The sequence below is a fragment of the Pseudopodoces humilis genome, chromosome 1 (genome assembly GCF_049639895.1).
Source record: "Pseudopodoces humilis isolate 2021_Gansu_Grassland_sample_001 chromosome 1, ASM4963989v1, whole genome shotgun sequence".
In the NCBI taxonomy this organism is placed as follows: Eukaryota; Metazoa; Chordata; class Aves; order Passeriformes; family Paridae; genus Pseudopodoces; species Pseudopodoces humilis.
In genome coordinates, this window is record NC_142200.1 from 100,255,143 (window position 1) to 100,279,424 (window position 24,282).

Genomic DNA, 24,282 nt, shown 5'->3' on the forward strand with positions numbered 1-24,282 from the left:
CCTTGAAGAAACATACTCCAAAGAGAACATGTCAGCCCACTTAGCCTTTCTGAAGGCAATGCTTTCAAAACATCTAGCTTTACATGGCCCCTGTGTGCCCATCAGCTCCAATTCAAATAGGTGCAAGTGTTGCAACACTGTTGTGCTGAGCAGTATCTGCTGTTCCTCAGCTGTAAATTAAATTCTTGCCCTGAATAGTCTGCCACCTTGGTAGTTTCCTTGAGGGTGATTACTGCCTGGCAGAAATTATTAAAATCAAACCAGAGAATAAGAAACAAACAGGCAATCCAGCAAAGGTCATGAAGAGGATGTTTGTTTTTACCACATCAACAACTGGAAAAGGAACTGCACAAATTTTCAAGCCAATTAAAAAGAAAATTTTTAACATACTGAATATGATTAAGATGGTTAAAGGATTGTAGCACCTGTTAATGAAGCTGAGAGATGTGGAATTGGAGAAGGCTTGGGGAGGGATCAGTGTGGGACAGAGTAAAGAGAATGGAGACAGATACGTCTTGGCAGTGTCTAGTATCAGGACGAGACAGTGAGCACACCCTCAAGCACACAAAATTCTGTTTAAATTTAAGAAAAAGCTTTTTTTACTGTGAGAATGGTTGAACACTGGAACAGGTTGTCCAGACGCTGTGGAGTCTCCACACTTGGTGATCTTTAAAACCGGACTGGATGTGATTTCAGGCATCTGTTCAAGCTGACTCTGGTAGGAGTGAAGCAGTTGGAGTAGATGATCTCCCAAGGTTTCTCCCAACCTTAAGTGTTTTGTGGAATCCAGGGTCTTTTCTTAAAAGGTAAAGGTTTTCTCAAGAAAACCTACAAACCCAAAACAAAAAAACCAACCAAACAACAACAAAACAGTGTTTCAGTGACATGATGAAGCTAAAGACAACCTAATCTTGCTCCAGTGCTCCTTTGAAGAAAAGACTGCAAGAGGAGTGCCCAGGTGCCCTTTTGAAGTTATTTGGGTTTTCAGCTGCTGGTGGTGGTTCTGAGACCTTTGCTCTCCCTGTTTTCCTGGCATGTTCCAGCTCCCTTGGCTGCTACTGCTGCACCTGTGTCCTCTAGGAAAGCAGCTGCCTTCGGCTGTGATGTATTTAATGGGAGCCACATGGCCAAAGCTTCTTGGCACTGAACACACAGCCTGATGCTTTTTTCTCATTTTGAATATGTACATCCTAAAAGAGCTCAAGCATGGAGACGAATTAACTTCTGAGGTTCTTCAAGGTCATGAGGCAAGAAATTCTGTGTTTGCTGGCTACTAGGTAGTAAAACAAAGGCAGGGAATTATTTGTGATTTCCCTCGTGTCCGCTTCCATTGTTTTGCTGGCTTCCAGCTCCACTCATTGCTTTCTTCCTTCTCTGGGTTTTAAGATTTGATTGAGAGACCTATTGGTATGATATGATGATACTGCCCGTTCTCATAGCTCTGGGGAACCAGTGGGTTAGTTGAGGTGACTGAGAGCCCTCAAAGTTAAAGGGGTGCTCAAGAGGAGAAAATGAGAGATGGAATGTCTTTGCAAGCTCTGCTTTCCCCAAGCAAGGTAATAAAATCTCCAGTGTTACTTGTAAGGTTTGTGTGGGGAAAACTCCTCCAGGCCTGGAAAAGGCAGGGTTGGAGCCGGGCCAGGCAGTGGTGTTGTGGTGCAGCAGCTTGTGAAGCCAGCATGGGGACGCTGTGTGTGCCAGCTCAAGGGACAGGGAGGTGGTGAGCAAATGCTGTGCTGTAGGCTGGGGTGTCTGTGGCCAGATTTCTTGGACACTTGAACACTTTGCAGCCGCTGCAGGTCCCAGGCTTACTGAGCACGCAGAGGTGACAAAAGGCAGATGAACGGCAATGTGTGCCAGATGCTCCCAGTGCAGTCACAGGGAGGGACTGAACAGGCTGGGGTTCCTCTCCACAGCCATGGTATCTTTGCAGATTAGCAACAAATCAAAGCTGCATCCAAGGAAGTGGTAATTGATGGATGGGAAGTGGTTGATTTGGCTTTTTCTTTTCAGCTGTTTGATTTCCCACCAAACTTCTTCAGTGACCAAAATCTAGAGTCGATCAAGCTCTGTGGCACCAGGTGGCCAGCAGATCTCCATATCCCTGAGGTGTTGTTCTTGCTAGTGGTAGTGCAAGGCTGATGTTTTCATATCATATGAAATTTGATTTGGTTTGTATTTTGTTTTGTGAACCCAGTAAACAGCAATTTCAATCTTAAAGCTGGACAATGCTGTCTTTTTCTGAATAATTCTAATCCTCTCCCTGGTGTGCTGGGCTTTTATGTGGACTGGATCAGGTCTCACAAGTGCTGTTCATCCTGAAAGCTCTCTGTGAACACGTGTATTGTTTCATTCTAAAATTGTTTATCCAACATGCCTTTGCTGTGGCCCTTTAGCATCTCCTTTCTAATTAAGAATTTGTTTTTCAGGTTTGTTCAAAAGGCACCTTGCACAGTTTGTTGGGACATTGTTGAACAAGAAAATGCTCACTGATCTCTTAAAATTCTTTGCTCTAGCTCTCCCTTTTATATGTAATACTCATGGCTCTTGAAAAGCTTTGCAGTGCCTATGTCCTTGGTGAATTTCTTGGACTCAGATTTGGAAGAGATGGAGGGGTGAGGAACAGGGAATAGAGAGATATAAGCTCTGGGCTCTCCCTAGCTGCAGCCTGATTAAGCATCTCTCTTACAGTGAATTCAAAAAACTCTTTTGTCTGGATGTTCTTAAGGGCTCCCCTGTTACTTTCTACTACAGACAGGACAGTTATTTCTATTTTTCTGTGCTTCAGACTGTGCCTCAGGCTTTGCAATTGTTTGCAATGGCAGTGTCAGGTGGAAGTTGAAATTGTTTGGGTTTGGGGGGATTTTTTTGTTAGTTTGGGGTGCTTTTCTTATTCCTCAACTTGCTTGGTGATGAATTCTCTACCTGATGGTACAGTCAAAATCTCTTGTGGTAGTCAGAGGAAACCATGCCAGTGCCTTCATCTGTTCTGCACCCTCCTATGTGTTTTTCTCCTTAGATGTCCTCTCCAGAACTTGTCAGGCAGTGCTGGTGTGAAGCAGTGGCTTCTTCTGGGTAACCTTCAGCATGAGCAGTGAGCCTCTTCCTGGAATTTTTAAGTTGAGTGGCCTCAGCTATCTCATAAGCTTTGTAATGATAACTCTGAGGGTGCAAATCTACCTGAAAAGTGAAGTTGAGGGTGCTGCTGCTGAGCTTCACCTTTGTTGCCTCATCCTTTCTGGTTTAGGCAAGATCTTGTTGATAAATGGGGAGAAACTGAAGCAGCAAAGCTACTGTAAAACAAAGCTCAGTTTCCTGGCAGTGTGTTTATTTATTTCAAATTCATACTACCAGCACACACAGGGCATAACACATGACTTCTCTGCAACAGCAACTCTTTTGCAAGATATTTATTTTAGGCTTCTGTTAAACACATGAATAAACCAGCAAAAGAAAATTATAATTCCAACAATGATGAGGTCAATCTTAGAGAGAAAACTGTCTCGAGAGCACCCGCTTAAGTGAAACTGTCACTTGTGACAACTGTGTACATTCACAGACACAGCAGGATGCAATCGATTAATGGCTACTTGGGCTCAATGGGAGGCGGAGATGCAGCTGTCCCTGATTTTTAGCCTTCTTGCACACCAATGCTTTCCACCGGAGACTGGTAAACGGGAATATTCTGACCATCCTGCAGTTTCAAGGTGACATCCTGAAGGCACCAGCTGACACAAACCAAAGAAGATTTTTAACTTGTAGCAATCATTTTTAACGTGGCAAAGTCAGCGTAGAAACAGCTGGCACTGAGTAACAAATCATTCTACACATTCATTGCTTTTAAAAATTCTCTCAAGTGTTTTAAAACTTGGTTTGTGAGCGCCAGCTTCTGAAAGCTGTTTTCCCTAATACTGTAGCACAGCCCAGATTTAAAGGTCTGGTATGCATGTTCCTATTTGCTGCAATTCAAATAAAAACCTGCCAGCTCTTCTTAGGACATTCCTCCCCCGACCCGGTGCTTTTTTCCTCTCCATCCTGTGGGTGCATTCCTTGCTCCACTCCTCTCCAGCCTTGGAGCCAGACAGTGTTGCTAAGGAATTATTCTGGCTTGGAAGAGTTTGAACACTGTGTGATCGCTCAATGTGACTGCTGAAAACCTGACAGGGTATGACAGCAGTTACTCAAAGAAGGAAAACTGCATTTGTTGGAGACTGAGGGGGAGTATTTTCCTTCCTCTAAGCTCTGCTCCAAACCCACTTCTGAGAAACTCCTCATGCTGCTTTTCCAGCTGGAAAGGACTATTATTTTGGGGTACTAAAATAGGATTTTTTCAAAAGCTTCTGGCACTGGCCCAGCTCTGCTTTTGCTGGAGTCAGTGTTGAGTACATACAATTAGGTAATTAGGCTGCTGCACCTCTGTGCAATGGGTCTGCAGTAGGCCTCTGCTCAGTAGCCCTCTGCTCCCACCCCCAACCCAGGCCAAGCAACCAGGCTTGGAGGTCACCTGCTCATTCCCCATAGTGTGGCCTGGGGGCTCAGCCCTTCTCTTGGGCAGGCAAGAGTAATTTTGCAGTGCCTTGGCTGCCCTTGCCTCTGGGCACCCTCCCCATCCCTGTACTGCCTGCCTCTGGGTGAATGCCACTTCCTCCTGGACCAAAAAAAAGAGCTCACAGACTCCGAATTTTATTTTTCAGCTGTCTTCTCTTTTATCAAATAAATAAACCACTATGGACAGTCTGTACACCCAGAGTCAGATGCATTTCAGTGGCTCGGGTGCCTCAGCTACTCTTGCACAGAGCACTCAACTCCTGGTGTCATTTAGCTCTCTGTCTGTATTGGTGTGAGAGCTGCCCTGGTCTCCCCTGGAAAAGCACACATGCACTCTGCAGCATCCCACCAGGGTGGCCTGCTTACTTGCTCCTTACTCCCAGCCATTTTACTGTTAGTTCCTTAGTGGGATGCAAGGGCACCAAGTCCTGTCTCAGCCCCATGTGAAGCTGTGCTCAGGACCCTGCACATGGGTGGATTTAGTGGAGACAGATTTATCTGCCACAGATCCTTTTACGAGCAGATGTCTTTTCTTTTTCTTAGGTTTGCAGAAATGTAAAAAGAGCTCACAAGCTCTTTTTTGTTTTAAAACAAAACTCCAAGAGATGTGTATGCACTACTGTAGTTTAACATTTTGCCATCTCCAGTTGCCTTCACATCAATTGTGAACCAGGAATAACAGGGAACTGTCTGTGAAGAGGGGCTAAGAAGGAGTGAGGAGATGAGAGCTCAGGCACCAGGGAAGTGAGATATGCAAAAAATGGGGCTGGGGACCTCTGGGGTTGTTCCTGGTCATTAGGAAGGAGGCCAGGTCCAGTACTGAGTTTCTCAAGTCCCAGCCTAGTGCCTTTCTCACATCCTTTCACACTTCCCTTCCCATACTCACTCAGAAGAGAAATCCAGTAAGTCATGCTCATCTAATTATGAATAGAAAGCATCACCATATGGCTGGTGGCAGCTGAGTAAAAGTTTTGTAGCTTTTGGTTTCTAAACAGAGCTAATAGAAGTAACTAACAAGAGGTTTGCATCTAGTTAAACTTTTGAGTTCATGTAGTAATTCTTTGTTCAGTTCCAGAAACCAGTTTACTGTTGACAAAGAAGGTTTTCAGGCTTCAGTACTATGAAAATATAAAGTCACTTCCATATGATATGGTATCAGAGTATCCTTCTGCTATAATGTATCAGTTCTTGTACCTTTTTTTTTAACAATAAGGATCACACTTCCTGGATAGCCTAAAAATACAAATCCTGTGTTTTTAGCTCAGCTTGCAGAACTATAATAATATAGCTGTGCAATAATAATAAATGATATAATGTGTGATTCCCTTACTGCAATCCATAATTACCAGAGTTAGGACTGCTGTTCAAGAGCCCCTGCACCTCTGTGGGGACGCAGGGTGGGAGGGGACAATACTTTACCTTGGCTCACAATATTTCTTTATGTACTGAGCTACATTTTGCAGAACACACTTAAAGGAATGGCTCATATTGCTCTTCTATTCACATTCAGAGAGATGGATTAAAAAATATTTCTCAACTAACTTACCTTTTTGTCCTAATGAAAATAATAACCTTTCACAAGACCTTCAGACAGAAGTTTCTGCTTGATTTGTGTGCACCTCAGCAACATGGATGACTAAAGTAAATATCCTCCTCTACTCTTTTCTCCTACCACTTCTTTCCCATTTCTCCTGTTACCTCCCCCAGTACGCACCACTGATGGGAGTGGTCCATCTCCGAGTTTATGTAGAGGTAGCCTGCTGATTTTGTTCCAGACACCGGTAACTTTATCTGCAAATGCAAAAGCACATTAAAGATTCAAGTGTATTATGAAACAGACATTTACTCCTTCCAGTCAAAGAGCTCACACCTTTTTAACACTATAATTTTATTTATTTTTTTACTGTATTTCAGAGTTGTACTAAGCTATTCTAACTACTAACACGTGTGTGGCGACACAAGTATGTCTGCTCTGCCATGCATTAATCTCTCTCTGCTGAAAGAATGTACTGTGCTACAGCTGCAACCCCCAGGGAAAACCACTGGCTCCCTGAAATATTTATGATCAAACACCTTTCCTTACCAGAATGCATGGTCATCCAGAGGTGACCTGAACTGTCAGAGCTTCCCATAACTATTACCAGCCTGTAGGTTGAGATCCTCTGCATATCAGTCCCTTAACACACACTGAGGCAATGAGATGTTCAATGATCTTTTATTTTCAGTGTGACAAATTTTATCACTTGTCTGTTTAACAAACAAAGCTGCAGCTGCAGCAGCAGCAGCAGCCAATTACACTGGGTCTAATGTCTGAATAAAATAAATGTTTCAGGTGTAGCATTTGCTGGTGGTGATGCAATCACAGAGAAAATTCCAGGTGTTTGCCAACAGACCCAGGAGCTGGGAATGTTCTAAAACCAGTAAATTGACCTGTGGTATAGTGATGATTAACTAGCTTATTTAATGAGAACATGAATACTCAGGAGCATGAAGAAAGTTGGTGATTTGTGTCTTGGGTGAGGTCAGTAGAAGGCAGGGTTTGACTTCACCCTGAGTCACCCAAGCGACCAGCATTCTTAAACAGTGACATAGGAAAACATCCGTGGGAAAGGGTATCTTCTTTTCAGTCAGTATATGAGATTGTGTGGGGTTTTGCATGATTTTTTTCCTTAGATATGTTCCCTGGTGTCATCTATAAAACACAGGAAATGTTTTGGTCCAGGGTATCAGGTAAGTGCAGCCTGGCTGAAGTGAAATGGAAAGTAATTTTATGTGAGCTGGTTAAAGGTTGAGTTTTCTTCTATCTTACCCTGATAGCCGCACTCCCTCATTGTAAGATCTGACCCATTCCTTAATGCCCTTGCTTGGTCCCTGGCATTCATACCTACTCACCCGTAAAAACAAAATTAGTCCCATGTGATGAGTTACCTTAGTGAAGGACCTGGAGAGGTTCCTAAGGGCACTCAGTGTTACTAGCAAAATAAGGGAAAGGCAGCCAGTCCTGGATTAAGGGATAAAAACACTGATGGAAAGTACTTTTGAGGCATCAATGCCAAGTGGAAGTGTACTTGCAAGGTTTGCCTGGGCCCAGCCCTTGGCTGATACAAGGCAGCCTTGTGCAATACTTCAGCACCCAGCACAGCATTCTCCAGTCACTGAGTAACCCTCATGCTGAGTCTCAGGCTGGGCAGCCATTCCCAATGACACAAACTTACAGGTGCTCTTAAAAAGCACACCATTTATGCTGTTCCACAGCATAGCCTGGAAGAGGCTGTAAAACTCCTCTGAATAAAGCTCTAAAAACTAGCATGGGACCTATCTGGGGGGGTAAAGGAAGGCAGGTGCTATTTTAAAGCTGGATCTGATACATCTCTAAAAATGATTTTGTGGCTTACAGTGTGGGGGTTGGGGCTGACTGTTTTGAGAGGTTCCTCGGCATTCTGTGATGGGCCCATATAGCACAACATGGAGATGCTGCTCTTGCTGTTTCTAGGCTAGTAGATTTATGCTCTGGAAATCCATTCCTCTTCCAGATCAATTGGTGTTCCATCCTACTTCCTTCCAGTAACCCCAGGTGACTCGTGACCCGCTGAAAATCCCCTGGCTGATCTCTTGTCACCTGACATCTCGGGAAGCCACCCTGTGACACCGCCTGCCCGGTGTTACCCGTGCTCTTTCTGTGTCCACACGATTGCTCCCATCTGTCAGGCGGATGTTGTGAACCTTAAGAGGGGGCGCACCCAGGGCTTCCAGGGCATCAGGATTGCTGTTCAGTTGCTCCAAAGCTTGCTGGTAATACTGGGTCCTGGCAAAACTTTCTAGGTGAGAGAAGCAGGGTAGTGAGGAGACTATTCACTTAAAACATAAGCTTAAAAAAAAGAAAAAGACATTTTCTCCAGACTACCACACCCTCCCAGAAATACAGTCCAAAACTATTAATTAGGAGAAATTTGGCTAAAGGAGGAAACACACCCTTACATCAGAGAAGCAAATGTTTATTCAGCTCATTTAAGTGAAGAGGGCTCTGAACACAGCCTATTCCATTCTGACATACAGCTCAGCTTACGGCTGTGTCTCCCCACTTTTCATGCATTTGTAGATTATCTAAAAGGAAGGGAAAAAAAAGGTACAAAGATGAGTATCTGAAATGTTCTGATAAAAATTCTATTTTTATTTTTTTCTGTTGGAGGTACATAAAATATTTTAAGAATGGGGAATATCCTGCACACACTGAGAGGGGAATTGCTGCTGCTGTAGAACTCTAGCTGTGGTCTTGGTACAGCTTTCCAAGTGGCAGCCATGAAGCTATAACTCGGCTGACAGAGGCCTTAGAAGGGAGGCACCACTCAAGTTACTGGTCAAGTAGCCACAAGCACTGTAAATGGATGCTGCAGTGTTGGCACATGGAGGACAGTTGTGGCAAACTGCTATTTATCAATGTCTGGTTGCTCTGTATGGCTGTGAAACGCTCTGTTGTGGTCGTCAATGGGAAGGGCGCAGCTGAGGAGCTGGAGACCTCCACACCCTCCTTATGGAGACAGATTTGCTTATTAACAGTGTTAAGGCTGTCTTGCTGGGGTTTTTTGACATCAAGAAAAGCAGAGTTAAGCTAAGAGTGTGTAGTTGTTAAATCTTACTCTGGCAACTTTGCCCTCACCTTTCAAAGGGCTTAAAATAAAGTGCAAGGTTTGTTTCTTAGTCTCTTGCCTGCCAGTATCAATCTTAGAGCTTGAGGCAGAAGCATGCTGCCCCCTCTCCCTAATTAGAGGCATGCCTTTTGAGCCAGCAGCATCCAGTTGGCATAGAAACAGCTTTGCTAGGCTGTCACCTGTGTTGTTCCTCCTGTGTCTCCCCAGAGCATCTTAAGGATGCTCCAGCCAAAGGGGTTGCAGCATGCCCACCCTTTGGTACCTATAAATCATGGTGAACAGCCACCTAGACTATGTGAAAAGTATGTTGTGTTCATCCTGCAGGTTGGAGAAGAAATGGATTCTAATTTCCTGGTGCTTCTTCTCAGCTGTTCCTTGTTAGCATCTCATGCATCAGACAGTAAATGCCCAACTAATCCATTTGTTCCCACATCTTTTGTTAGGGGAGCTGAAAGCATGCTGGAGTTGGCTGAGCAGACTGCTTCCATGAGAAGGGTGTGGAGATGATGAGAATAAATAGAAATAGGATTACCTGAGTATTTGTACAAGCTTGCACAGAGACCACGTGCATGCAAACTTCCCTTCAGCCTGAAGGAAGGGAAGGGAAGGAAGCCTCTCCCACTGCTCCCACCACTATAGAGGCCACTTGTTCCTCACTAGCCCATGTATGGGCCAGTTCTGTGCAGAACTTCTGGGCAGAAGGCACTGGGATAGCCCCAGGCATGAGCCAAGGGAGCCTGGCTGAGTCATCAGGCAGCTGCTCAGTGGCCACTGAAATCGCAAGAGAGCCAGAAGTAGCCAATGTGCCACTTGACTGCACAGCCAAGGCATGTGGGGAACAAGCCCTCGGGCTTGCTGTGTAGCACAGGGGGTGAGTACCCCACGAGATTTCTAGATAACAGTGCTGAAGCTGAAAATTAAAAAAATGTTAATGTCCTTGTTAAAGCCAAATTCAATATTTTAAAGCATAAGGATCATATTTCTATCATGTACTCCAGAGCTTGGGGGCATGAGCTGCCTAAAATTAAAGCCTGCTTTCCAGCCCTGTCTGATTTGTTATTAATATGTGTAAAATGAAGGGCAGGTTTCAGAGCTTATCTGAGGGCTTGAGAAACAGGCTTGGCTACACATTTTTTTTTGGCAGCATCCTTTGGTATCAGGGTAGGTGAAAAGCAATAGCATTTGATAGCACTAACAAGGGAGAGGCATGGGGCCAAGAGGCCTATGGCACCCCCTGAGAGAGAGGCAAAGCTTATTTCTACTCTGATGCTAAATATCTAAAAGCAGTTTTAGAAAACATAAACATCTATAATTTGGACTAAAAATGTGAATTCTTGGCCAAAGACACAAAGCAATTAGAGATGTCTATAAACAGCAACATCACCTGTCTAGTTCTTCTCTTTGTCCATGTCTTCTCAGTGCTGACTGCTCTTACCTGTAGTTCATTCAGGAGAAACTTACGATTTCTTAGCATTTCACAGGTGTGTTGTGTTTAAGGGCCAGCACCACGCAGAGACTGACAGATAGAACTGCTAGACTTTAACACCTTCTTACAGATGGTCCTCTTTTACTGCCCAGTTACAAAATCTCAGTTAAGAAATGAAACCTGCATTACTGCAGGTGAAGCTTTCGCTTCACCATCACCCCCAGGAAATCCCCAAAAACCAGATTTTCTTCTAACCACAACAGCCTGTTCCCTATGCAATATGCGCCTCCGGAAATACACACAGCAGCACGCCAGAGAGCAAAAGCCCTGGGGATGAAAAAAGTAGAGCCCAGAGAGGCAGAACCCAGAAGCTCAGCCACATTTCCCTTAACTTCATGTGCTTTTCACAACTTGCATGCTGCTATTTTCCCCACTGCACAAAAGCTAGTCAAAGGGGCAGAGGAGAAATAAGGTTGCTAACAACCAAGACTTACTTTGCATAAGATTATACATCACGATGCATCCCCCGCCGCTGAACAGTCCCATGAAAACAGCCATTTGCTGCAGTTTTCTTAGAGAAGCTGGCATTTTTCCTCCCTGAAAAGAAAAAGAGAGGATAGTTGTAAAAGAAAGAAAGCCAAAGGGTTACTTCCCCCCTCCTCCTCTTTCCTAAAAGCCCTTTCCAACAAGGCCTGAATGAAAGCGCAGTGCACAGGCATCGAGCTCTTGCATGCTGGGGCCCCACCGTGTGCCCAGAAGGATGAGTGGTGAGAACAGAGCAAACTGGGAACCCAGCTGGGTTGAATGTGTTTATTCAACTTCTTTTAGAGATGCCACCACTTTGCTAATTGCCGAGAAGAAAATGACCTCCCTGGTGTGGCCAGGGGCCAGTGCCGTGGCATTGTGGCAGGGGCTCCCAGTGCCCGTGTGTTTGCTCGCACACTGCGAGCATTCAGGCTCCAGGGGCCAGATTTCTCTCTCGAGTAAACTCCTCTAAAGTAAACATGCTCATGGCAGGGATGGATCTGGCCTTGAGTGGTAAGGGACAGAGCCAAGCCAGCATTGTGCCAGCAAAGATAATGGAGCCAGGGTGTGTGTATTCTGTTGTGTCAATTTTTTTCCCAAGCTGTGGATAAACAGGAAGTCTCTTGCAAGCTGTTTTTCTTCTTTCCTATGCCATCCCCGAAACTTGCCCTTTTAATGAGTCACAATTTTGACATTTGAATGCATGACCCAGCAGAATAAGAAACACTTCCACAGTTTGGGTAAGAGGGGTACTGAAGAGCCTGAGCTAATGCTCCTGCCCACAGCAGGTTAGTAGGAGTCAAGCTGAGTTGTCAGTAGGGGCGTAGCACTTTGCTTCAGGCTGTGGCAGGACGGGGCTTGAACAAGCATCTGAGCATTGGCTTGTGCTCTTGATTGTCTTGGAGATGGGATGGGAGAGAGGAAGGGTCTTGACAGCAATTAAAAAAAATTGCAAAAATATTTTCTTTTTCAATGGGCACACAAGTATATGAGCAACTGGGGGAGTTGTATGGGACTTCCAATCCCAAAGGCTTCACACCCCAATACTTGTCACACGACATTGAGGCTTAAGTGCTGCGCTCAATGAGAGCTGATTAATAAACCAAGGCCCAAGCCAGTTACAGAAATGTGACCTGGGCAAGGCAGTTTGAGCCCTGCTGTGGAAACCACCTCTAGCATCCCTCAGGTATGTGTTAGTCAGGTATTGTTCAGCTGACAACCACAGCTCAGCAAGGGTGGAGAGACAAGTGTCCCAACTTCTTCCCATCGTGGCCAGGTCAGGGTAACATGGGCAGCCTCTCTCTGCTCACCACTCTGCTGACATGCCCTCATACTGACACATGCTCTAAACTGAGGGAAACTGACTCTCCAAGGAAGTGGTCACAGCACTGCCTGTCTGAGTTCAAGAGGAGTACAGGCAATGTTCTTGGGCACCTGGTGTGATTCTTGGGGTGTTCTGTGCAGAGACAGGAACTGGACTCCATGATCCTTGTGGATCCCTTTCAACTCAGCATATTCTATGATTCTACCAAACTGTGAATGCAACTTGAGTATAAATTTCATCTCCTGCCCTGCTGGCACTAGCACTCAGTTATGTGTGCTATTCCTAGGTTGAATACTTTCCTTGTTAATTAGATTCCTTGATTTTTAATAACACTTAGTATTTTTTAAATTATTTCAGATTTGTGGATGGCTAATAGTGACAGCAACCCACAGAGGCATGTGATATTATGCCTATTTTATGCCCCAAAATGCCTAAACTGTGCCATTAGCATAGTTAGCTATCACCTCTCTCACTCCTGATCTGTTTCTCTGACGAGTTTTTTCTTCTCACTTCCCCTGGGGAACTTGAATGGCATGAGGAGTTTACAGCAGAGGAAATGTGTAAGTGTGGTTTTACAGAGAAACAGTGGTAGTCATTTCACAAGGACAGTGAGAACTTCCTGCTCGCCTGCTTGTGTTTGCAACTTTCCTTAAATCCCCTCAAAATCTGATTAATAACCAAGTTTCTTATAAGATTCATCTCGCCAGGAGGAGGCTCTGACACCAACACCACATAACAGGGACGGGACAAAAAACCCCGTGGTAAATCTGGAGGGAGGATCAGATATAACAGTTTGTGACCTGCAGCATTTGTTTTTGCCCCTTTCAAAGTTGTGGCCAGGAAAAAATTGCTTTCTGTGATTAAATTCAGGGTAATTGAATGCAACTGTCTGGGGGTGGAGGGTGCTGCTGGCAGCTTGCTGAGTAAGGGTGGGAAGACAGGGAGCTCTTGCACCAGTGAGGTTTTGACTGAGGCTCGGGGGACCTGCCTAGAAAACAGCAGAAATTAGAGGCTCTGCAACTCGCTGTCAGTGGGTTTGAGGTTTGTTAGGCCTCACGGTCTGCTCACACCCAGACAGAGGTGACGGATTGAAAGTAAGAAAGGCTTATTGCTGATCAGTCACATGCTCACACACACTCTCATCACCGCCTCCGCTCCAGTGCTGCAGTATAGAGATGGTGCCATCTGGCAAGGGAGCTCGGCAGCTGAGCAATGGTGATCCCATTAAGCACTGCTGCCCCATGCAGCTTGCCTGGCTGCTCCTGAGGTGCTGCCCCTGCCCACAGCTGTCTTCTACTGCTGCTCCTGCTGAGGTAGAGATGTGGAGAGCTGAGGTGCATCCAAGCTGTGCACTAAAGTCCTCATCATGGTAACAGAACATCTCCATTGCTCATTTTCAGTCACAGTTGGAAGCCCATGGGCTGGAATACCCCATCCCTGTCTAGCCCTTAATGTTCTGGTCCCACTTGTTTCTCAGCTGTTTCCCCAAGCCAGTCTTATGACAGAACACTGTGGGAAAAGGTTCAGAGCTATGCATTTTAACAAGCCTCTCAAGACTGCAAACCCTCCCATCAATCTCATAATTCCTTCCCAGCCTCCAAAACCAAAGACAGGAGTGTCCTTGGAGCCCAGAGCACCCCTCACAGAGGGCTGCTGCTTCTCTTCCCTGCCATCCTGGTCCCCTGTGGAATGGATGCTTGAGTATTTCAGTCTTGAGCATCCTTTGGCACATAGTTGCTGCTGACTTCTGAACGGTGACAGCTTGTGAAGACCAAAATGTAATAAGGATCTGTGGTCTGCAAGGACTTGTCAGATGGATTTTCATCCTTTGGCCAGCTGTGTTTGCTGCTCCATTGGCTGTGCTGCTGAAGTGCCATGGGAGTGGCTCCCTAAGGAAGGGAAGCAGAGTCCTGCCCAGAGGTGTGCCTCCTGTCCTGAGCCTTTGCGAACATGACGTACAACTTGCGAACTGTAGCGGCTGTCACAGGGAAGGATCTAATCCCCTCCACTTCATTTGCCACAAAGGGATCAACTGAAAGAATTTTATAGATGCAACATGCAACTGCCTCCTAAGGAGGAAGTTCATGCTGCTATATGTGGTGATCTCCCCTGAGAACCAGTTATATCACTAACAGAGTATGCAAGTCAGCTGGTGGAAAAATAGACTTTTCCACAGCTGGTAATGAAAAAAAGCACAATTTAAAAGCAATGCTGTTCTGTAAAGGCATCATTTCCTCCACGTTATTTGCAGCAGTAAGAAAGATTAAGTGGAGATTAGCACCAAGAAAACCACTGAACTCACAGTTACCAGAAGAAAAGACCTTAAATCATTATAAGTAGCGTTCTCAAAAAATAAATGTTAAAGAGCAGAACACCCTAATAATAGTGATGTTCACTTTGTGCCTTGAAAATAGCAGGATATGGAGGAGAAGGCTTCACTTTGAAGCTAAGTGGGACTCAGACTGTTAACAAGATTTAACCAACTCCCAGGGTCACATGTGAAATGGTGTGTTACTGCAACAGTAAAGGCTGTTTTTAATTAGACTTTGTTTTCTCCACAGAGGATCTTCTAAAAATAGGCTGGCTTAAGACAGTCTGCCTTATTTTGGCAAATTTGGGTTTTCTGTTTGATCTCTGAAATTTGTGTGGCAGCATTTGGTGTCGGGTACCTCCACCAAAGGCAGGTATTGGAGAAGAAGGGCATTTTCATGAAGCATAAACATTAATTTTATTTTCCCTGGAATTGAGCAAGGGAGCTGTTGGTTCTATGGGGAAAGTATCCTCCTTCTCATCCTTCTTGTGCTACCAAACTCCACCAGGATCTCCTGCCTCTGGGTTCTAAGACAGACCAAAGAGCAAACTATAATACTGGTCTGAAACAAGAGGGAAGCAACTTGATCAATGCAAATTCGGTGTGATCACTGCTATCTATCCCAATCTGGGCCACTGCCTACCCACCTGACCCGGACAATACAGTGCCAGGCCACCAATAAAGGCAAATGGGAGCCTTTAAACCACCTTGAACCACTGCAGTCCTGAGGTGCTGGAATGACACACTAAATAGGTGCAGCAAAAGACTACTATTAAATTAAATTAAAATTCATCAATAGACCTGAACACAGACCTGAGCATCTAACTTCAAGACTGCAATTGCTGCTGACCCTTCTGCAATGGAACTCTCCCTTGGGCTGGTGGGTTTTTAATTTGCCTTAGGCACAACTTTTCAGCAAACCACCCAGGAAGTCACGAGAGATGAGGGGAATGTCAGGGAAACCACACACAAGCACACACTTGTATTTCACATTCTTGCTTTCTTGCCCATCCATTGATCTTCTAAGATCCATAAGGCAGGCATCTGGGTGTAGGCCAATTTCTATACTAATAACATGCTAGGACAACATTTTAGAGACATCTTTTTGATACTCACTGTCTACAACATCCCTTCATCACCAGTATTCTCACCAAAAACAGGACAGTACAGCAGAAGTGCTCTGACAGGATCTTCTGTCAGCAGAAAAAAGCATATTCTTTTCCCCTTTTTTTATGGAAATAACCTCAACATATTATTTACCTCATTTATGAGAGGTAACAGCACAAATTTTTGACCTTGCCAGCATGTTCAGAAACATCAAAGACTTTGCATGTATAGAGTGTCTTCACCAAGACCTCAGAAACTTGTAGTAAAGTTTGCTTAATTCACAGTCAAACCAAAAGCAGGATTAATACATTTTTCTTCTTTTTTCCCCTTTCAGTTGTTCTTCAGATGCACTGAAAACACATATTCTGGCATTTAGGGAAGTAAAACACCTTTTTAGACAGCTTTGAAATAATCTCTTCCAGGATGTCCTTGTGGATCAGTTCCCAGATTTGTGTAGCCGGCCCTGGTGAGAATGCTTTAAGGGGGCCACTCTACATATGAGAAAGACTACTGGCAAGAAGGCCAAGAAACAGTATTAAGTTTATTTTCTGCTGTTACTACTAATTAACAAGGGAAGAGAAAGTAGTAATCAACAAAGTGATTAAGGACTCGAAACAGCCACCTCACTCTTCTATCACTTCTCCTGGGCACACGCTGCAAAGCAGCTGGCCTTCTCAGCACAAAACTTGCATGGTGCCTTCAGATATCTTAGTTTCATTTCATTTTTCTCCTCTCTTGGGCACTCTTATTTTCATCTTTCTATTCTATTTACAGAACAGAATTTCTTTTCTTCCATCACTGACAACTTCCCTTTGTGCTCTTAAGCTGCACCATCTCATCCAGTGGGCTCACCTGCACTGCATTTCTCCTCCTACTGCCCACCCCCCTTCACCCCTCTGTGCGCCCTTTTCCCTGAAGAATATTGCACCACTACCCTGGTGCTGAGCAGTGGGGCCACCATTCCTATTGTCCAAGGATTCCTACTGTTTCCTGCTGTCCCTTGGTTTATCCCTCTGTGAATAGAGCCTGTTCTCCTAACTGTGGGTAACAAAGGCAGGTGCCAAAATCCTTTATTGGTTTTCTCTGACTTGGAAAGATGCTAAAGCCTAGTTTGTTCAGTCTCTTTGAAGGCCAGCAGTTCGACAGCCTGCTCCAGATCACGGTCCAACACAACTAGAGCTGTCCATACTTTGTACTGAAATACAAGGGATATATCACAGAAATAAGGCACGACCAGGGCATATTATTAGAGAACCAGGATAATTATACCTACAGTGTGACCCATTTTTGCTGCTATTGGAGGATGGCATTATAGGTTAATGCCTAATAATCTGTCATTAACATCTCTAATTGTATGTTTCCGTAATTGGACATCAAGGAGGGGGGAAGAAGGTGTGAATGTTCATCTTCCGCATCTTAGAGGAGAATTACAAAGGATTTAAGCGTAAGAATTCGTAAGTAGGGTAAATGAAAAAGTTGCACCCAAGGTGCAAGAAGAAAAGATCAATGGTGTTTATGGGTTTAACAGTGAGTGGTTTACCTGAGAAAGCTGTGGGACAGCTTCTTGGCTTCCTTGCTGCTGTGAGTGAGGTCATCAGTGCTGCAATCCAAGTTTCCAAAGAATTGCTCTATGCTGTCCCTGTCTCTCCCTGCAGCCTGCAACACAGGCCAACTTCCAAATGGACATGTTAAAACAAAAGAATTGTATAAAGAAATAGCAAATAGAGTCCTTTGACTGTCTCAAGCTGTCACGGTAAGAGGGAACAGCACTCTGTGCTTAGCAGAAAGGGATTGTCAAGCCAGTGAGGTTTCCATAGTGTGATGTGTATTTCCCATATATAATTGCCTAGAATAGGTTCACTGAACCTGCAAGGTAAGAGAGCAGGGAAGAGTACAAAATAATTTATCATGGAAAAAGTTTGCAATTGATATGCAGTGATAACTACTTATCTTTCTTGACAGTTTGTGGGCATTTATCTATGTCCAATACACTCATTATGCTGAAGACATTGACAAAATCTCAATGCCAAAACTAATATGCAATCTAGCTTTAAGTCAACTTACTAAATTCTGAGATGTGTGAAAGAATCAAAAACCACCAGGAATCTGTGATAACCTTCTTGGCTAACAGGTTACACATTACCTAGTAAAAGGAAAAGAAAATGGTCTCAGAAGTTGACAGAAGTACTGCAGATATCATCGGGCCAGGAACTCTATGTGGCTGTGCTAAAAATCCGTACCGACCTGGAAGTTTACCATCTCTAACTCCAATTGTGATAAGGCTTATGCTTGTCTGTAATCTTTCTGACTTCAGTAATATCATCCACATGCATGCATTAAACAGGCAAGCAGTAGACAGTGACCTAAATGAAATGAATGTCAGGGGACACAGTCACAGGGAAAAAGTGTTTAAAGCAGCAACGTAGTGTAAATCATATGATGTTTGCTCCGTTGTCTGCCTCCAGAAATGAGGAGGTAAAAGATATGGTTCGCTCTGCTGTGGTCTGCACAAAGCCTGATTTACAAAGCTTTTAAAAATATTGGTGGAACTGAGAAGGTCTGCAGTCCTGTGCCCAAATACCTTGCTGATCTAATGCTTTTTATTATATAATAATACAGCAGCACATACTTTTGGCACTTAACAAACACCCTGCTCTTATTCTTACTTCCTACTGAAAACCAAAACTAAAAAAAAAAATGCTACCCCAATTCCTCTCAGATGGGGTAAGTTTATTTCAAGTGTTCTTTTTTATACTCTCACAGAAAGGTCTCTCCCTCAGGAAAGGTCTCTACCCTTCTGAAAGTCAAGTCCCTTTTAAATATATCAGATCAACACTTACAGCCCAAGGCTTTAAAGAAAACTAATTACTTTCAAATATCTTGGACACCTGGATCGGTTCCAGAAGTTGGTCCTTGCCCATATGAGCAGAACTGGTTCAGTATCAGCTAAATCTGCTAACACAAATTAGGATCTGGGGAAAAGCTAACCTCAAAGACTCGTGACTTTTTAATAAGCATTGGGGACCAAAACCAGCACAAAGACCAACTGGGATTCTGACCTAGAAACATTCTATTATCAGAAAGACAAAAAAGGGAAAAAATAATTATGATGGGAACCATTAAAAATAATGGAAAGAAAGTAAGTTCCCCATAGTACTTGAGGGTTTCCATTCAGAGAGATCCAGCTTGTTAACTTGTGCACAGAGCTGTGCAAGATGGAGAGTGCAAAAGGGCAAAGGAAGTGATGGGACCTGCCACACTGCACATGCAGCATCTGGAGTAAGACCTTTAACTTCATCTGGGGAGTAGCTACTGATTTATTCATCCACCCTTGGAAAAAGGAGAAGTTATACTGGATTCTCACAAGATAGCTGGACATGACTCAGATTCCATTCCAAATATGAGTCAGGACAAGAGGAATTTCAGAGTACAGCTGACTGCAATCCATATTTTCCTCCTCAGAATATGTGTGGAAAATATTTTAAGGAATAGATGTTTCTCTGTTTAATATGTTGAGTGTGATTCACTATATCTTCAGTCCTACAATAGCTCCTGTTAAGGAATGCAGGCTTTTTTTTTTTTCATTTTGCAGAGCTGTGGCAGAAAAACAGAACTTCACAGGAAGCTGTTACCAGGTCAGGCACTTGATTCTCAGAGACCTGGGCTGTTTGTTCCCTGTTCCCTGCCCATTCCCTCTCTTAGGCTAAAACATGCCAGACTAGACAGATTTTGCACAACTCCAGGGCTGCTTCCTACAGCAAACCTACCTTTAGAGATATGGGAACAAGCTTTCCTTTATGGAGCTGCAGCACAGGGCTTTGTCCAGAAAGGAGGTGTGATAGTCTAAAAGTTGGACAAAAGCACACACCACACCTTTATATACTGTTGATGGGTGAGATCTTTCAAAACGTTGTGTGCTTTATGTGTGCTCAATAGGTGACACCTTTGCAGGATCATGATCTTCAAATAGATCATTAAAAATTCAGCATCTGCTTTATAGCATTTTCAAGACACATTCTCACTAGCAGCTTTCAAACAGGGCTGCTAACAACATACACTATTTCCTCAGAAAGTGGTAATAAACCCCAATTGTCTGTGGGGCTTGCTGATTAAACACTAGATTACCAAGGGCTCAATACAATGAAATTTGATAAAAGTGGCATATGTGACACACATAGGTGGGCTGCAATCCATTCTGTTTGTTCATGTTTTGTTTTCCCATCACATAATACTCAGTTCTGTGGTGGTGGGAATTAGGAAGAATGATGGATACCATCACTTTTGTACAATGCTACTCCTAGAGACCTCTGCTTACATAGAAAGAGCCCCTGCTTAGTGTTACCTGCAACCTATCTGTGACTTTTGCAGTTCATATGATACCAGCACAAACAAAGCAGAAGACAGACAACAGAGCTCCCAGGTTTCACAAGCAGCTCAGGGACTGACTCACTGTATCACTGTGGCTAAAACTATAAAATTTGGGTGTCTCAATTCACACATACAAAAATAAGTGACTAAACACTTCCTGGTTCCTACTTTGCTGGAAGATACCAATATTTAATGTCTGCAAAGTGCTCTGACAGCCTAAGATGTCATTCTACTTAGGCATGCAATTGCCCATGTGCAGTACACACATGTTAAGAGCATGACAATGTGTTCCAGACAAAAAAACCCCAACTTTGCACAGGGCATGTTGTAGGACCAACAGAATAATTATAGCAGCTGCAGTTGGCACTTATTAGAAAATTAAAGAAGCTGTTAACAGGTCATTAATATTCTGTGACTACCTGCCTTAATAGTGTTCTTCAGTCAACAGGCATGAAGGTGAGGGGGTGGAGGAAACAGTCACACCTTCCTCTAAGCCACTGTAGAAGACCGATCCCCTCACATATCATCACTTTGTAATCTGCTTGTTTACTTCCCTCCTGCTGTCTCTTCCCACTGGCTCTTCTCTCACTGCTGACTCTCACACCAAAGGACTGCAAGGCTCTTATCCAGGGAAGCCACCTGCAACAGCCAGTCCCACGGGAAAGCCAGTCCTCTCTGCAGTGTCCTAGCCTGGTAGCTGTCTTCCTGCTGATCAGAGTTGCCTCTAAACACTTCTCCTGAGTATGTTCTCCTACTTCTAAATACTATTCTGTAGGTAAGGTATCCCTGTCTATCTACAGCACATTAGGATTTGTTCTCTCGTGTCCTGGTCCTTGCCTGCCTCGTGTAGGCAGATGGCTGGAGGAGGAGGGAAAAGCAACTTGTTCCCTGCTCTCCAGAGCAGACAGATGCCTTAAAGTCAGATTCAGGGCATCAATTCATCTTTTGGGTTCAGCTGTAGAGCATAAAGCATTTGCTGGCTCTGGTCTAATGCTTTTTGACATTGTCAGGCCCCCTTCAGTGAACTACTGCCTTGTAACCAACTTGACAGCAAGTATTGTTCTACATTTATTAATACTGTACATGTTATCTTCAAACTGACAGGTTCCAAGGCCAGGCATCAGCTGTGCTCAGCCCTGGCTTAAACAGAAAGAAAAATTCAGACAATAGCACAGACCTCCTGCTGCTACTAAGTAAATAAATAAATAAAAACATGCCTTCACCATGCTGCTGCCACATGGTTTTGTCCTTTCAATCTCAATTTTGCAGTATTTTTTTCTTTTACTTGGTGTCTTAAAATATGAAGTATATTCTTCCCTACACCCTCCTCTTTTTGGCTTCTTTAGGAAAGAACTTTTGGGCTTTTTTCCCTGAGTCTTCTTTCAATTTATTCCTTGTTCTCTCATTTGGATGCACACCTGTATTGCAGAAACTTGAATCTAAGTAGAAGTTAATTAACTTCAGGAACTGTTTCTCCTCTCCTTGGCTTTCTAGTTTTTTATTTTTGTTTTACCAAAGCCACTATAATTTTCTATTATTTTTAAAATGTTCAGCTTAATGGGTTATGTTTGACTTAGTCAATAAGTTAGTGATGTCCATGACAAGACCAGAAGTGTTTGGTTAGCAGCAGGGAGGAAAAGAAATCAATAACTCCAAGCATTTGGCAGCTTTGTGGGCAGGAAATAATTTGTATTCTCTGGTTTAAATCAATGACCTTCTTTTCTTTGCTGTTCCAACAGGAAATTATAAACTCTGTGAACACTATTTGCATAGTGCCTTCTGAAATACACTTGTATATGCCTGGGAAAAACAGTATGTTAACCCTAGCAGTGCTCCTCTGAGCTCCCCGTTAAAGAAACCCTGGCACTTTAGCACAGAGCTTTTCAGCAGGCACTTGTATTTATTAGAAGCAGAAATAGCCTAAAGAAAGATGTGAAAAGAGCTCCTCCACTTCCAACAGCACCACCCTATTTGATAACAGCATTGTCTACTGCAGAGTATGACAAAATGCCTTCTTTGGAACTTGGCAAAATGTTGCATTTTCAGACAGAAACCTGTTACTTCTACATTAAAGCTGCATTTGCACCTCTGTATTTTGCTTGTCAGGGTTACCTTAATGTGCCAGGTGTGATTTCAAAGTGCTGCAATTTTTCTTGAATTCAGCATTACAAAGTACATGCTTTTGAAAGTTTCAGCCTCCTGGTGCACTCCTTTTGCAATGTTCGGTTAAGGAAGAAAAAGAAATAGCTCCATTGTCTTGCCTGCTCATGGGAAGCTGTACCAGGAAGGTGATGATCCAAGGAAAGGATGCAGTGTTTAACCTGGCACTGAACTTGCCTTTTAACTTTTTCAGCTGCCCTACACTGCATTAAGCTCAGCTCAGATATTTTTTAACATGTAGGAGAGCTGCCATTCAAGAAGACAAGCTAGTCACAGGAGATGGGGGAGGTGTGTGACCCTTTTTACTGTGTGAACAGTGTGAACACAGTGCAGCCCCAAAGTCTGGGATTCTTGCCTAGGGCCAGAGCTAAGTGTTGCAGCACCAGCAACTGGCACTATATAGCTCCTGGACCTAAGCACCCCTTGATGTGCTTAGCTTTGTTCTGTGCAGGAGAATGATATGGTAAATCAGTCAGGAGAACGCGATTATAGTCCCAGAAACCTCCAAGGTCTCAGCTGTCTGCACGGAAATTAAATGTCATAAAATTCAGGCATCCAGATTTTTCTGCTTTGCTTTTGTACATGACAAGTCCTTTCACAGTCATTCTCAGCATTCCTCCTGTGCTCCAAAAGCCCCTGGCACAAATCTGTAGTCATCAGGTGACACTTGATGTATATTTACTAGTTACATCACAGTCCCCTGTCTGAAACAAAATGGATGGGAATGTTTCTCAGAGTGAATGAAGTGGAAGTAATATGCAATTCTTGCTCTCCTGCTTTGTTTCTATTGATTTGCCAGATACAAAACTGCCTATCCCTACCCTACAAGCATTCCACTCCTTCCCACTGCAAACTCTACGTGCTTCTTGGGGTCTTCTCCAGATATCCTGGCTGCTGGAGTGCTCTTTGCATTTCTGAAATTTGCTCTTGCTGATTGAAGGGAGTCAACTAAGGAAATGAGCTGCCTCCCTTTCCAACTGACTAGAGACCAAAGCAGCATCACAGTATCAAAGCAGGGCTGAGATCAGAAGGGATCTCTGGAGGTCACTTTGTCCAGTACCCTTGCTCAAAGGTGATTGCCTACAGATGGTTGTCTAGGATGGTGTCCAGACAGCTTTTGAGGATCTCCAAGGATGGAGACTCCACAACCTCTCTGGGCAACCTGTGGTAGCTCCTTGTCAACCTCCCAGTGAAAAACCATTTCCTAATGCTCAGACTGCATCTCCTGTGTTTCAGCTTATTCCCATCACCTCTGGTCCCATCCCTGGGTATTGCTGGAAAGAACATGGCTCCATATTCTTCACATATTGACATACACTGATGAGGTCCTGCTTTCACCTCTTCTACTCTGAATAGTTCCAGAAATCAGATCAATAAATCACAGGATAAACTGGGTAGGTATTGCTCAATTTGCTTTCTTCTACTAAGAAGGTCATAAGCAAATGTTCCTTTCTTTTCCTGTTGTTTTCCCACTTTCCTTTTTTTTCCCCATGCATACATATTCTAAATGTCATGCTGTCACCTTTTTCCTTTGAATACTATGTACCTGGAATCTCTTTATATCACAAGAAGAAATGTTTAATCTGGAAGGGCACGTAAATAGAATAGCTCATGTAAGAAATATGAACTGGTTTGGTTAGTTTTAGGCATTGGACTGATTTATGACCGATTTATGCTTCCATGTGAATAAAACATAATCAGAAACTGTGGAGTGATACTACTGTGTATACAAAGAGGAGAACTGCTTCTGTTACTCATGGGAATGTATAAGACATAATCTAATTTTTAGAGGTTGTGAAATGTGTGCTACATGACTAATTCATTTCACTAATATCTGACAAGCCACTTTCATAATGGGAAAAAT

The 24,282-nt window shown here is 43.7% G+C and overlaps 1 protein-coding gene across 8 annotated transcripts in view; it reads right to left on the reverse strand.

Moving 5' to 3' along the window:
- Positions 1 to 3,395: 3,395 nt before the first annotated feature.
- The window catches only part of COA1 (cytochrome c oxidase assembly factor 1), a 52,329-nt gene continuing 31,442 nt past the window's right edge, over positions 3,396 to 24,282 (reverse strand). For 7 of the 8 annotated variants that reach the window (XM_014261750.2, XM_014261747.2, XM_088059864.1 and 4 more), the window contains 4 exons: positions 11,118 to 11,220; positions 8,215 to 8,366; positions 6,263 to 6,339; positions 3,396 to 3,728 (listed from right to left, as the gene is read on the reverse strand). In XM_014261750.2, coding sequence (XP_014117225.1) covers positions 3,632 to 3,728; positions 6,263 to 6,339; positions 8,215 to 8,366; positions 11,118 to 11,211 — 420 coding nt within the window. In that variant the 5' untranslated portion in view covers positions 11,212 to 11,220 and the 3' untranslated portion in view covers positions 3,396 to 3,631. Of the gene's footprint in view, positions 3,729 to 6,262; positions 6,340 to 8,214; positions 8,367 to 11,117; positions 11,221 to 17,430; positions 17,517 to 24,282 lie in introns of those variants that run through there. The other variant, XM_088059873.1, reaches the window with a different exon arrangement.